Source organism: Tasmannia lanceolata, unplaced genomic scaffold, assembly GCF_043159265.1.
Source record: "Tasmannia lanceolata isolate RefF3 unplaced genomic scaffold, GAP_Taslan_0.1 ptg000015l, whole genome shotgun sequence".
Classification (NCBI taxonomy): Eukaryota; Viridiplantae; Streptophyta; class Magnoliopsida; order Canellales; family Winteraceae; genus Tasmannia; species Tasmannia lanceolata.
Genome location: NW_027518692.1, coordinates 57,531,485 through 57,544,203, shown reverse-complemented (window position 1 = coordinate 57,544,203; position 12,719 = coordinate 57,531,485). Strand labels below are relative to the sequence as shown.

Below are 12,719 nucleotides of genomic sequence, written 5' to 3'. Positions count from 1 at the left end.
CTAAAATAATTTTATTAATCTTAATTCATTATGTTTTTGCTAATCTACAAAAAACATTTTATTCATGCAAATTTTAATATAATGAATTTATGGAATTTTTTATGATTTCTTACCCTTATCGGTGGACAACTCCCTTGAAATTATGATTGAAAAGACCAAAAAGTTCAATGTTTTGAAAAATATTTCCAATTAGTCCCTAAATGCTAAGAAAATATGTTAGAACCTATTTTTTTTAAAATGGTCTTTGAGTATCTCTAAAAACACTACATTTTTTGTCCAAAGTTTTTTGTTTGGACATTCATATAAAAAATCCAATTGCTTTTGTTGTGATAAACACCAAGTTTGATATAGTATTTAGGGAAGTTTTGGAGATTTGTTGAAAAAATTTAAACCTTCTTCCCATTTCATAAATTTTCGTGACTATTTGGGGAATCCATTGCAAATTGGTGATTTTATAGAATTTTATATTTGGTAGAGGAAGGTGGAGTCTTATGTTCACCATGGTGAATGTTATTTAAACTCAGTCTTAGGGTTAGAGTTTCGATAGTGTGATTTTTATCATTGTTTCGTGCCTCGCATGCATGTTTATCTCTATTTGATCAGAAAAACTCCAACTTTGATGGAAGAGTTACAATACATTGCACCCAAGACACTGTAGGCATTTGAAGTCTTGAATTTGAGGACGAGTTATTCCAAGGAGGAATTAATTAGAATTAATGAAGCACCATTTTCCTTTCATACTACAGTTTCTAACTCAAACTAAACAAGCATAATGGGTGCTCCTCGGGAGAAAAAAAAAATCACTGGCCGGGTTGTGTTTGAGTCGGGTCGGATTCATGTTCAGGTTGAGGAAGTTGAACCCTGAGGTGAGTTCGGATTGGGTTCGGGATAAGATGTCAGGTAGACCCGACCCACATCAAAACTCTACATTTTTCTACTAATGGGAAAGAGATATCAGACCCGTATTCATATTTTGTGGTCCAAAATGATAGAGATATGGTCCCTTAAACCTTAATATGTAATCTTCATACTTTGCCCATCTGACATCCATCAAGTGGCCCGTGGCATCTACAATCTGCCTGAAGCATCCGATCCATTCCGACCCCATCTTAGATGGGTCAAAGCTTGAAAATTAAGTTCCTTAGACTATACTGGGTCAAATCACATTTTTTTCTAGATGGTTAACAGCAACTAATTGATGGTTAAGATCATATGAAACAGGATTTTGTTGGGTTAGGACCCCACTTTCACGGTGGCATGTGAATTGGACGAGTTGGATCCGTGAGATGATGCACCAATAGAGGGGAATGCCATGTGGGGCCATGTACACATAGTTCAATTTAATTCAGTTTAAATCGGGACGGCCCTGAAACCCTAACCCTAACCCTAACCCTAACTCTACCTTTCTTTTTTATCTTTATATTTCTGGCACTCTTTTGCTGAATTTCGACCTGTTTCTCCTAGCAAAACCCTAATTCCTTTTACGTTCTGGGTTCTGCTCGATCTCGTTCGTTTTATCTACATTTCCAGATCGTTTTGATGTTCATAACATAGTTTCATCGATCCTAACCTTTTTTTTTTTTTTTGTTGTGTAGAGTTTATCTGAACGATCAAGATTTTCTCCATCTCTGATCTGCTCCTTTTAAGCTTTATAGATCTCCTTATTTTCAGAACCCTAATTTTGAAGGAGGTTTAGATTCCAGTGAAATCCCCATTTCTCTGGAGAACAACCTGTTTCGGCATTTATCTTTTTCGAAACCCTAATTTTCATCGTTTGATTTATTTAGTAGTTTCTGCTGGAATTCTCGTTGTTTTGTCTTAGATCTAGCGATCTCTTTAAGCCCTAGCTTTCTAGCGATCTCTTTAAACCCTAACTTTCATGGAGGGAGTTCCTGGTGATGGTGATAGTGCTGCCGCTTGGTTGCCGTTGGCGAAATGGAAAAACGATTTCTCGAGGGCCTTTCAACACTATCTGGATAGGTCTACGCCACATTCGGTTGGGAGATGGATGGGAACTTTGGGCGTAGCATTGATTTATGTTTTGCGCGTTTATTACCTTCAAGGGTTTTACATCATTTCGTATGGGCTTGGGATCTATGTATTGAATCTCTTGATTGGATTTCTGTCACCGAAGGTCGATCCCGAGCTGGAAGTTATGGATGGAGCATCCCTCCCCACGAGGGGTTCGGACGAGTTCAGACCTTTCATTCGACGTCTCCCTGAGTTCAAGTTCTGGTAATTTCATTGCTGTTATCTTCATTTTTTTTGGGGGGTTTATTATCAGAGAGTGTTTTCATCTAATAGCATTGATTTCTCTTGCTTTAAGCAATTTGAGCTTGATTCTTTGCTTTTACTTCCGAGTTAATGGGTTTTGATTTTGTATCTTTTTTCTCACTTCAGAGTTAATGGGATCTGATTTTGTATCTTTTTTTCTCGTTTTATTATTTTATCTTACATATAGGATGCATTTTCTCTTTTTGTGGGTAAGCTGGACTTAGACAATTGATGTCAAGTTTATAATCTCTGGATGAGAGGCGTTGACCGTTGGGTTTTGAGGCTGAACATGAACTGCATTACCTTGCTTTATGTTGCCCTTTTCCCTTCTTATTTGTTATTTCCATTATGAATTTCGTGCTGGTGCCATTAAAAAAAATAATCTTGTTGGTTATATGAGATGTTTTTTAGTTAATTTGAATCCCTGGAAAATGGTCGAGGAATCCTGTTGAATCCTATTTAACAAAATTATGCATGGATAGTCTCAACTCAATTCAACTCAACAAAGCCTTTGTCCCAAACTACTTGGGGTCGGCTAAATGAATCCTTTAGAAAAATTTCATGAAGAAGGTGAAAGGATTTTCTATAGGATTCATTTCATAGAAGAGTGACAAATTTTACGGCCGGCTGCCAACCTGACACCAACCCTCCTCCTTTATCCTGGCTCGGGACAGGCTGTGAAAAACACAGGCGGAGTTACGATGAACTAAATGGAATGATTTAGGGTGGGTGTGGTGTCACATTGGTAATTGTTGTAATGCTTATGTATTGAAAGGTGATGAAATGGAATTGAGGTTTGAACCAACTTTAGGTCACGATTTTGAATTTCGGTTGAAACACTTCGGTTTCGTTTGAGGCATATCGGTTTCGACAGCCACCTACATGAAATGTTTCGTTTGTTTCGTACAATTTCGCTGGGCATGCTTGGAATAGTACAATTTCGTAACAGATGGCAAAACTTGTTATTTATTTGTGGGGATTATGTTTGCGACTCTATCAACCTCTTTGTCAACAAAAGGGTTTGGATCTGGAGCACATCTAGCACTTTCATGGCAAAATGTTTCTACACCCATCTTGCATCTTCCTCGCATCCCTCACACCTATCAAACATACGGATTATTCCGGTCCCCCATAGAGTTTGCATGTTTGGGTGGATAGCCTTCGAGGATAAGATCCTTATGGTGGATCATCTTCGCTACCGCCAGATGTGGATTATTGACCATTGCTCCTTATGTTTAAGAAATGGAGAAGTAGTCGGCCACGTGTTTCTTTATTGCTCATTTGCTAGGGAAGTTTGGTACCACATCCTAGATAAGGTCATGATGTCCTGGTTCTTCCCTCGTCGGATGGCAGATTTTTTGGATTTTTGGTTCTCGGTGCCGTAGGCACATAAAGGAAGAATCCTATGGTTAGTGACAATGTTAGCATTGAAACAGATTCTTTGGAAGGAGAGGAATGTGAAGCTCTTTAAGAATCGATCTAAAAGCCCTCTTTCTAGTTTCTACATTCAATAAGATATCTCCATTGTTATTTCTTGGGTGAGAATTCTCTCTACCTTCAAATTTTACTCTCGCTCTGACCTTAATCGATGTTGGAAGGAGATCTGCTATGTGTCGGAAAGAGAGTCCTTTACCTCCTAGTTGGGTGCCTCCTGACCCTGGTTGGCTTAAGCTAAATTTTGATATGTATAGTATTGGAAACCCAGGGCTGTCCGGGGTGGGAGGTCTGCTTAGAGATGAGGATGGCGAGACTAGATGGACATTTCCATGACCCATTGGGATCAAGGATTCCAATGAGGCAGAAGCAAGAGCGGTGCTCCAAGGATTGATGATTGTTGATAATAGCTTGTTGAGCAGGTTGATAGTCAAGGGGGACTCTCTGAATACCATTAGATGGATGGATGACATCTAACTGTATCTGTGGAGACTCGCGGATTTGATTGGTTAGATCCACGGCTGTGTGGAAAGTCAACCTGTCCGATTTCAGCATGTCCGTCGGTCGGCAAATAATGAGGTGGATCGTTTAGGCATGGATGTGGTGAATTGGGCGTCCTCTGAGATATTTGATTTCCTTCCTCCATCTTCTATTTCTTTTTTGCCTTTTCGCTTTGTATCTTCCTCCTTGTCTTGTATTTTTCCCATTGACTTCATTGGTCTTCGGTTTCCCTCTCTTATTATTATATATTTCACTGTTTCAAAAAAAAAAAATGGCGGGGTTTTAATGTCATTAGATTTATGTTCAAACGATCTTGTAGCCACGGATAACGGTTTGTATGAGATCATTCTCAGATTTTGTCACTAGAAGTGCCTTGATAGGTTTGCCTCTAATGGGTGCTTGCTATACTTGGGAGAGAGATTTAATTCGAGGGATAATTGGATAGGTTTCTGATTATTCCTTATTGGTGTGATCTATGCCCAGAAGCCATGGAGATTGTGCTTCCAAGACCTGTATCGGATTGGATAGGTTTCTGATTAGTCCTCATTGGTGTGATCTATGCCCAGAAGCCATGGAGATTGTGTTTCCAAGATCTGTATCGGACCATCGACCAATTCTTTTAGACCCCCAGTATCCATGTTGGGGACCTTCTTTTAAATTTGAGCTTGCTTGGCTTGCAGAACCAAATTTGAGGGATCATATGATGGAATGGTGGGTATTTTCTTCTGCAGAGGGCTAAGCTGATATTTAATTGGGTCAGAAGCTTAGATTCGTTAAGGCTAAGTTAAGAAAGGGTCTCTGTTTCAATTGTGCAGTCTTAATTAGAAGTATAGGGAAGGTTGGCAACTCAAGATTTGGCATGGAGTTTTGTTTCCAAATCAGGAAGAAAATTCCCTATGCAAGCCTAGAGAAGTCTCTAGAATAAAGTCGGAGATCATATATGTAGGCCTTTGGTCATTCTTTATGCGTGAAATATAAATAAGAATTTAAAGTTTGCGAGTGTGCAAATGGGTTGTGATATCCTTCTTTTGATCTTGGTTTCATAACGGTTGGTATTCACCCTTAACAGTCCTAAACTGTTGCTGTTTTCAAAATTCTCGACCAATCTCTTTGGATTCTATCCAGTTCAGCATTTTAATTGCCATTTCCCTAAATCAGTCCCCATTTTTGTTTACAAAATGTCCCTTCCATCGACTCCATACTACATCAAATTGATATTAGAAATCAAGGATGCGTAGCCTTGAAGTAGAAATCAAGAATTTGAAGGAAGCTTAAGCTGATTGAGGTCCAAACTTTCGAATCAGTCAATATTTTCTACAAGAGCTTGAATCTGTGACAATTCCATAACACATGGTGAAGATTGGAGAAGTATGCCTGGTCTGTCAGTACAGCCAATGGTGAATCCAATTTGGCGAGGATACTTTGACATAGGTCAGGAGATCTATGGGCTGTTTAAACTTTAAATCATACTTGTCCACTATTGCTTATACAAAAGTGTGGAAAGGGTTTCATATCATAGAAAAAATTGTCTGGATTGGTCAAGTTGCAAGATAACGGATATGACTGAAGGCATTTCAGTCATGTGAATCGACTAAAGACAATATTGAGTTATATTTTCTATTTCGTGTGGTCAACCTTATCTCCAATCCTATGACCAGGTCTAGTTAGATCTCTGCTCTTCATCCTGAGTCTTTCACTTTCATTTGGCTAATAGTACTGATTTAAAATAAAATAACAGATTTGACCATTGGATCTTGTTATCATAACGTTTGATATTAACCCCTAACAGCTTAGACCAATGCTATTTTCAAATTTCTCTACCAATCTCCTTTTATTCCATCTAGTTCACCATTTTATTTACCTTTTCTCCAAAGCACTTCCCATTCTTGTTTCACTGACCCCGCAGTACATCAATTGTTGTCACAAGGCTAGAATGCCTTCATCGGTTCAGAAAAGAAGAGAGAGGCTAGAATGCCTTCATACGAGGGTTGGACATCCATGGGAGGATTGACAGAGACAGAGAGATCGACTATTGATCAAGATGTATAGTCATATGGTCTGTCTTGAAGTACAAATCCAAGATTTGAAGGAAGCTCAAGTTGATCGCAGGTCCCAGCTCCCAACTTTCAAATTAGGCAACATTTTCTGTGAAAATTGGAATTACTAAACAATTCCAATGGATGTGATGAAGATTGGAGAACCATGTTATGTCCTTTACCACAACCAAAAAAAAGGGTGGCCCAGTGCACGAGGCTCCCGCCATTGCGGGGTCTGGGAAGGGCTAGATGTACGTAGCCTTACCCCTGCTTTGCAGAGAGGCTGTTTCCGTGACTCGAACCCGTGACCACCAGGTCACAATGGAGCAACCTTACCGTTGTGCCAAGGCTCACCCTCTCCTTTAACATAACCAAAATGTGAATTAAATTTGGCGAGGATACCTTGACATAGGTCAGGAGACATATGGGCTACTATTCAAGGCTTGTCTAATTGTGATTGTGCAAAAGTGTGTGAAGGGGTCAGGATCATGTCAAAATTTGTCCAAGTTGCTCGAGTTGCAAGATAATAAATATGGCCAAAGGCAATTCACTCATGTGGACCGGCTGAAGACAATATTGGGTTATATTTCGTTCCTTGAAATGCCCAAGACTCAGTAACTTGCTCCTATAGCAAGAGCTCAACTAGGGAGATCTGACATTGAAGGCTACACTTGGGCAAATTGAATTGCTCATGTACTCCCCTCAGGTATTGCTTGGGCCACAACAAAAAGTCAAGGGCAAGTACTTGTGGAGAGATTTTTGTGACCTGAAGATTTTTGGTTTGACTTTCTTCAAGAGGGGGTGAAATGATGGGGAAAACCATTCAACTCCTCAATTCCTATTATATACTTGAGATGCAAGTTGAGACTCAAAAAGTGGGAAATCAAGAATTCGAATAGGAGTTGGAAATTAGAATGTTGAAAGTTGAAAGTTGAAATTCTCATGTCAGTTCGTAATTTGTTAATTTTAGCGAATTATTGCAAACCTTGTTGTGAATTGGTAGGCTTGTTCTGGTTCACAATGCAATAAATTCGTCAAGTTAACCTGGTAACATAGATTTGAGCTTTAGATATTCAAAACTTGTCTCTACTCAAAGATCATTGCTTGAGTTCGAGTCAACTCAAAAATTTAATCTCAATGATCATAAGGTTGATGTAACCAGATTGATACCTTTAGTTTCTATTTGAAGTTAATCCTTTGCTCTCGAGGCCTTTAAGCATATAAACGTGGCGAATTTGAGATTAGTAATAGGTGGGGAGAGTTTAAACGTTCAAAAGTTTGAATTCCAATGTAATGGTTTAGGGGGAATTTCAAAATTTTGAGCTTAATTATTGAAGTTAGGCTATGAATGACTCTAGAATGACAAGGCTTAAGAGGAAATGGCAGTCTATGAGTATATTCAAGAGTTTAAATTTAAGTCTAAAGTGTCGATTGGGACAGGAGAGACTTCAATATTATGATTCAGATTTCAATCCCTAATGGATTTGGGATGTGATATGTTGAGTTTATCTGGATCAGTGACTTATGCAATGAATGAGTTGGAGCCAATGTGTTGGGGGATGCAATCTAAAATTGTCAGCTGAAGTAACTAACTTTAATGGGACTTGTTAAGTTTCTCTATTCTGAGTGCACATAAAATAGGTGAATGTGATCCTACCCAAGGTGCTAAAATTCCATTCAAGGTTTAAGATTTAGATTTCAAGGTAGATATGTGAGAGTGGTTGTTTATGAACAAATTATACTGCTTAATGTGAGTAAGTTTCAAAATTCAAGTTAGAAACCTGTTATGACGAGCTTGGCCTGACTTGCAAATGGCGAGGCTGATATATATAGCAGCAAAGAGGTTTATTGGCTGTCTTAGAAAGTTTTGCAATGCGCAACTAGAGCTTATATTTAAAGCAAATGATGCAATCTGAAGTTCGCGTTCTGAAATGTCCGACAAGTGACGAGGTCAAATCACAACTTCACAAGAGACTTGTTGGCTTTCTCAGTAAGTAATACAACTAATAAGTAATATGAAAGTCTGCTTCTATAGCACAAGTTGCAATTAGATTCTGAGATTTTTCTGCTTGTATTGCACAAGTTGCAATTAGGTTTGGAGAGTAAATAACTATGCCAAATTTAATGCAATAAGGAAAACTAAATCTCTATAACAAACTGAAATTCAGAAGATTAGGTCTATATAAGCAAAGCAAAACAACATAGACTGAAAATATAGAATATATTTTAATGAATTATGTTTCAAGTAAAACAACGCGTTTCAAAAGAGGAGGCATAAAACAGGGAATGTGCAATAATAGTGATTTTTGAATTAGATAAATACGAGGGATCTTAAGAATTCTTGGTTGGAAGTCAAAACTCTAATCAATAGATTAAGTGTTTGAAAATAAAATGCAAGCAGATAATTGGGCAGAAAATATAATTTGGGTGACAGGGTTTGTAATAAAATTTGCAAGGCAATTAATTAAAGGTGAACAACTACTCTAATGAAATTTGTAAAACAATCAAGAGGGATGAACAGCCACAGAAAAACCAAATCCAAACTCAAGTAGATGATATATTACTCCTAAAATTCGTAATAATCAGAGCTTAATGGGAATCAGATGACTTGAATGTGGAAAACTCATTTTAGCAGGGTGTATTTCATATGGGAATCTCCTGATAAAGAACCCTGTGTCGTCTTGTGAGATCAATGTCAATATTCTAGTAGGAAATCTAATATATATTGATGAAATGACCATACAACGACAGAGATTATACCAAATAAATATAAGAATAATATTTAATAAATCAAATAAGTTTAGGCCTTCCCCTTTGCAGATTCCCAAGTTGGAAGTGAATCAGTGAAGCTGCGGGGAGAAGATGGTGGAGGTGGGGACCCTGTTTGAAGACTGAATGCAGACGACGACCCAAGTTGCTGCCCGGCATCAAAATGGCGAAGAATGCAATTTAAAAAAGAAGAAAAGAGGAGATGAAAGAGGAGGCTTGTAGGCGTTTTCTCTTGTGAGAATTTTTGCGTGCTTTGGGAGGATGCTTGGTATGGGTAAATATAGGAGAAATAGGGCGAAAAGTAGCTATTTTGGTGAATCAATGAAGGAGATTTCAGATTTGGGCGAGTCTTATGGCAGAAAAATTGGTTGTAAATTGAAAAGCGGAATTGATTGGGACTATTTGCGAGGATGGAAGGTTTGGATAAAAGATTTTAAGGGGGAAAATGAGATTTTGGATCATTTTAAGAAAAAAAACGCAATTGGAAAGAGGAGATTTTCATTTTTAGGGCTAAATGGCATGCCTTTGTAAATTCGGAAGGTTTAATGGGTGTTTTAAAATTTTAATTCTTAAAAGAGAGGGTGGTTGAGATTATTAATGGGAGGAAATGAGGGCTTTGTTTGACTTTTTAAAAGAGTGGAAAACTGAAAAAATTAAAACGCATGCTTACAAGTATCAAGCTACCCCTTAGTGCCATATGAGCAAGGTTTTGAATTTCGTTCCTCACTGAAACTGAAATTTTGGCCGAAATCCCAAAATTTCAGCTGAAATTTGGTACAAGCGCTCGAAATGTTGTTTTCTTGGGCCGAAATTACGCGGCTGAAATTTTGTAAAGGAATAAAAAATTAATATTTTATCAAGAATTTCGCCAAAATTTCCGAAATTTCGGTTTCGGTCCTCTTGGATTTCGGCCGAAATTTAAAACCTTGCATATGAGTCTTGATTGATCACAGCTTACTTCCAAGTTTTTTGAGGAATTAATTTAGTTGATTCGATAGTTCTAGGTTGTATTTTGCTTATAAATGCCTTGCAATGCCTAGATTCCTTTGTTGTAATCATAGTAATTGTTTTCTTTTTTTCCTTTTTTTTTGAATGGCTCATAGTAATTGTTTTCTATTGCTGCCATTAAAAAAAAAGAAGTAATTGTTTTCTATTGCTGTGCATGTAAGGAGGGATAAAAAGCATGCAGTGTGGTGACTGATTGATTTATCATACGCAAATGATTTATTATAGGCAAACAATGGGGTTCTAAAATTCTCATTATTTTTTCTTATGCAAATTTTATTTTTATATTTCAAAGAGGGTTGCCTGCATATTTATGTAAGTTTAGAGTGGAGTGACATGTTTTTCGGGTCTTCCTCTAATCTTTTTCCTAAATTTCCTTAATCAGCAGAAGTTCGTCTAGATGTTCTGGTTAGAATAATAACTGATTTGCTGCTCCCAAATTTTTGGCTCTTGTGGTTTTCAGGTATTCCTTCACAAAGGCCTTCTGTGTAGCTTTTGTCATGACATTCTTTTCTGTGTTTGATGTTCCTGTCTTCTGGCCTATATTGCTTTTCTACTGGATCGTTCTCTTTGTCCTGACAATGAAGCGTCAAATTCTACACATGATCAAATACAGATACATCCCTTTCAGCATTGGAAAGCAGGTCAGACTGAAATCATTTTAACCCTCTTTGCCAGCCCCACCATATGAAAGTAATGATAGTTAAAAGCATTGGTTGAATTTGACGTAGGCTGTGGTATGTTATATTTGAATGTATTAGAAAGTAAGCAATGTTTATTTTTTGAAAGATGACAAATTTTCATTGATTTTCATTAATACTAGAGTTACATTGGGGACCAGGAGTCCCATCCTGTACGACAAAGTATTAGAAAGACTGGTTAGGACATACCTGGACCAGGAGGCTAAAGATCAAAAGTTAAGTGTAACACCCAGAACCTTATGGTCTCCATTCTACCAAAGGCAATAAGAGTACCACGTGCAACCCATATTCCATGAAACTTTCCACATACACCATACCTATCTTTACTGATTGAACTTCCCTCCATACATCATACCCATTAAGGGAGTTCAACCTTTACTGGCTGAACTCCCCTCCATAGCCTATCAAAGAACATCAACCCTATTGAAATATTCGCCCCAAAGCCTACTATAGGAGAGTGGTAAGGTCCAGATCAGAGGCCATTCAAGGCGAAAGACCACAGTCTCTCCAGCCTTAAATATATAATATAGTTCATCTGGATACCAACCCGATAAAACACTCATGCTAAAGATCGACGCAAATTTTGAAAATAAAATAGTGGAAACTGAGGACTCTGAAAGGATCCTCTTCTCCGTCCTAAAATTCACCTGCCTTTCCCGACGATTCCTCGGGCACACAATCAATTCCAAAACATGACTTCTTTCAAGGGATTGCAATCTACCTATACCATGGCGTCTGAGGTAATCTTCCCTAATATATCGATACTTCTAGATCCCCAGAAATTAAGACACCGAAGAATTGGAAAAAAGTTTACTGTGTAAGGATACAAAAAGGACCCCTTCCCCAAACTTCTTTTCATCCTCTCTCTCTCTTTCTTTTTTTTTCTTCCAGATCCCGTGCCGCCATAGCCAGGAACATTTCTTTGGTGGCCCCAAAATCCTCCTCATATCCGATCCCGAACACGTCCTCCATTGAAAGTAAGCCAATGTGTTACCTTTTCGTGTAATAAAACAAAAAAAAAACACCAAAAAAAATTATGAAATTGTCATTAAAAAATCTAGATACACAACAAAAATTGATGATAGTTTCTGCTTGAGGCAAAGAAAGTATAAAGGAACTAATGTTAATGAAAAGTGGGGAAACTTGTGTCATCTATGCTATTAAATAATAATAATAATAATAAAAAGTATGACCATGAATATTGCTTACATTGCCCTTACTATTCTGAATTGTGGCCTAAAAAACTCTTATGTTGTTGCAATATCAGATGAGATTTTAATGCTATGATAATGATCCCATCACCTTCTTCATAGCACCATTGGCATCCTGATGGTCTCCATCTTTTTGTTATAACTGTGTCTGTTGTTGCTGCTGTTACTGCTGCTGTTATTATTAGCTGTAACTCATGTCTTTTGTTCATGTTTTATGTTGTGACAGAAGTACACGGAAGAAGTCATCCCGAGTAGCAGTTCAATCGAGGACTGATTTTTGCACCAAGCTCACACACTGGAACAAATGGAGAAAGAAAAAACAACACTGGTCTCTAAGATTTCAGGCATTTAGATTGTAAAATGGACACATTTCATGTCGTTGGAAACTAAAATGTACTCAGATGCAAAATTTACTCTGCCCTGCCATTTCTGGGCTATTATTGCATATGCTACTGAAAAGTTTTGTGCATATATGATGATCCCTCACATTTCCTTTTCTTTTCAAGTTTCAATGCAATTTACATGACTCGTAAGCTATGATACAGTTCGACTGTCATTTCTTGTTGGAGCTGATATTTGCATCCCCTTGTTTTGATTACCGACACTTGTTTTTTATTGAAGATGGAAAGACCAAGGACAAGCCATTTTCTCTCTAGAGCTGAGAAACTAAAGGGTGCTCTCATACGGTAAAAAGAAGTGGGTTTGTTTTATCAATGAGAGCCAACAAAGTTGTGTTTTGTTATATCAGTCAGAGCCAGCCATGTAGGCAGTAGCGGGATTGGCGAAGG

At 37.9% G+C, this 12,719-nt stretch overlaps 1 protein-coding gene across 1 annotated transcript; it reads left to right on the top strand.

Moving 5' to 3' along the window:
- Window positions 1-1,363: 1,363 nt before the first annotated feature.
- Window positions 1,364-12,471, top strand: LOC143892638 (protein RER1B-like). The gene is made up of 3 exons (XM_077397388.1): window positions 1,364-2,235; window positions 10,483-10,663; window positions 12,158-12,471. The coding sequence occupies exons 1-3, from the start codon at window positions 1,880-1,882 to the stop codon at window positions 12,203-12,205; spliced, it is 585 nt and encodes a 194-aa protein (XP_077253503.1). The 5' UTR covers window positions 1,364-1,879; the 3' UTR covers window positions 12,206-12,471.
- Window positions 12,472-12,719: the final 248 nt, after the last annotated feature.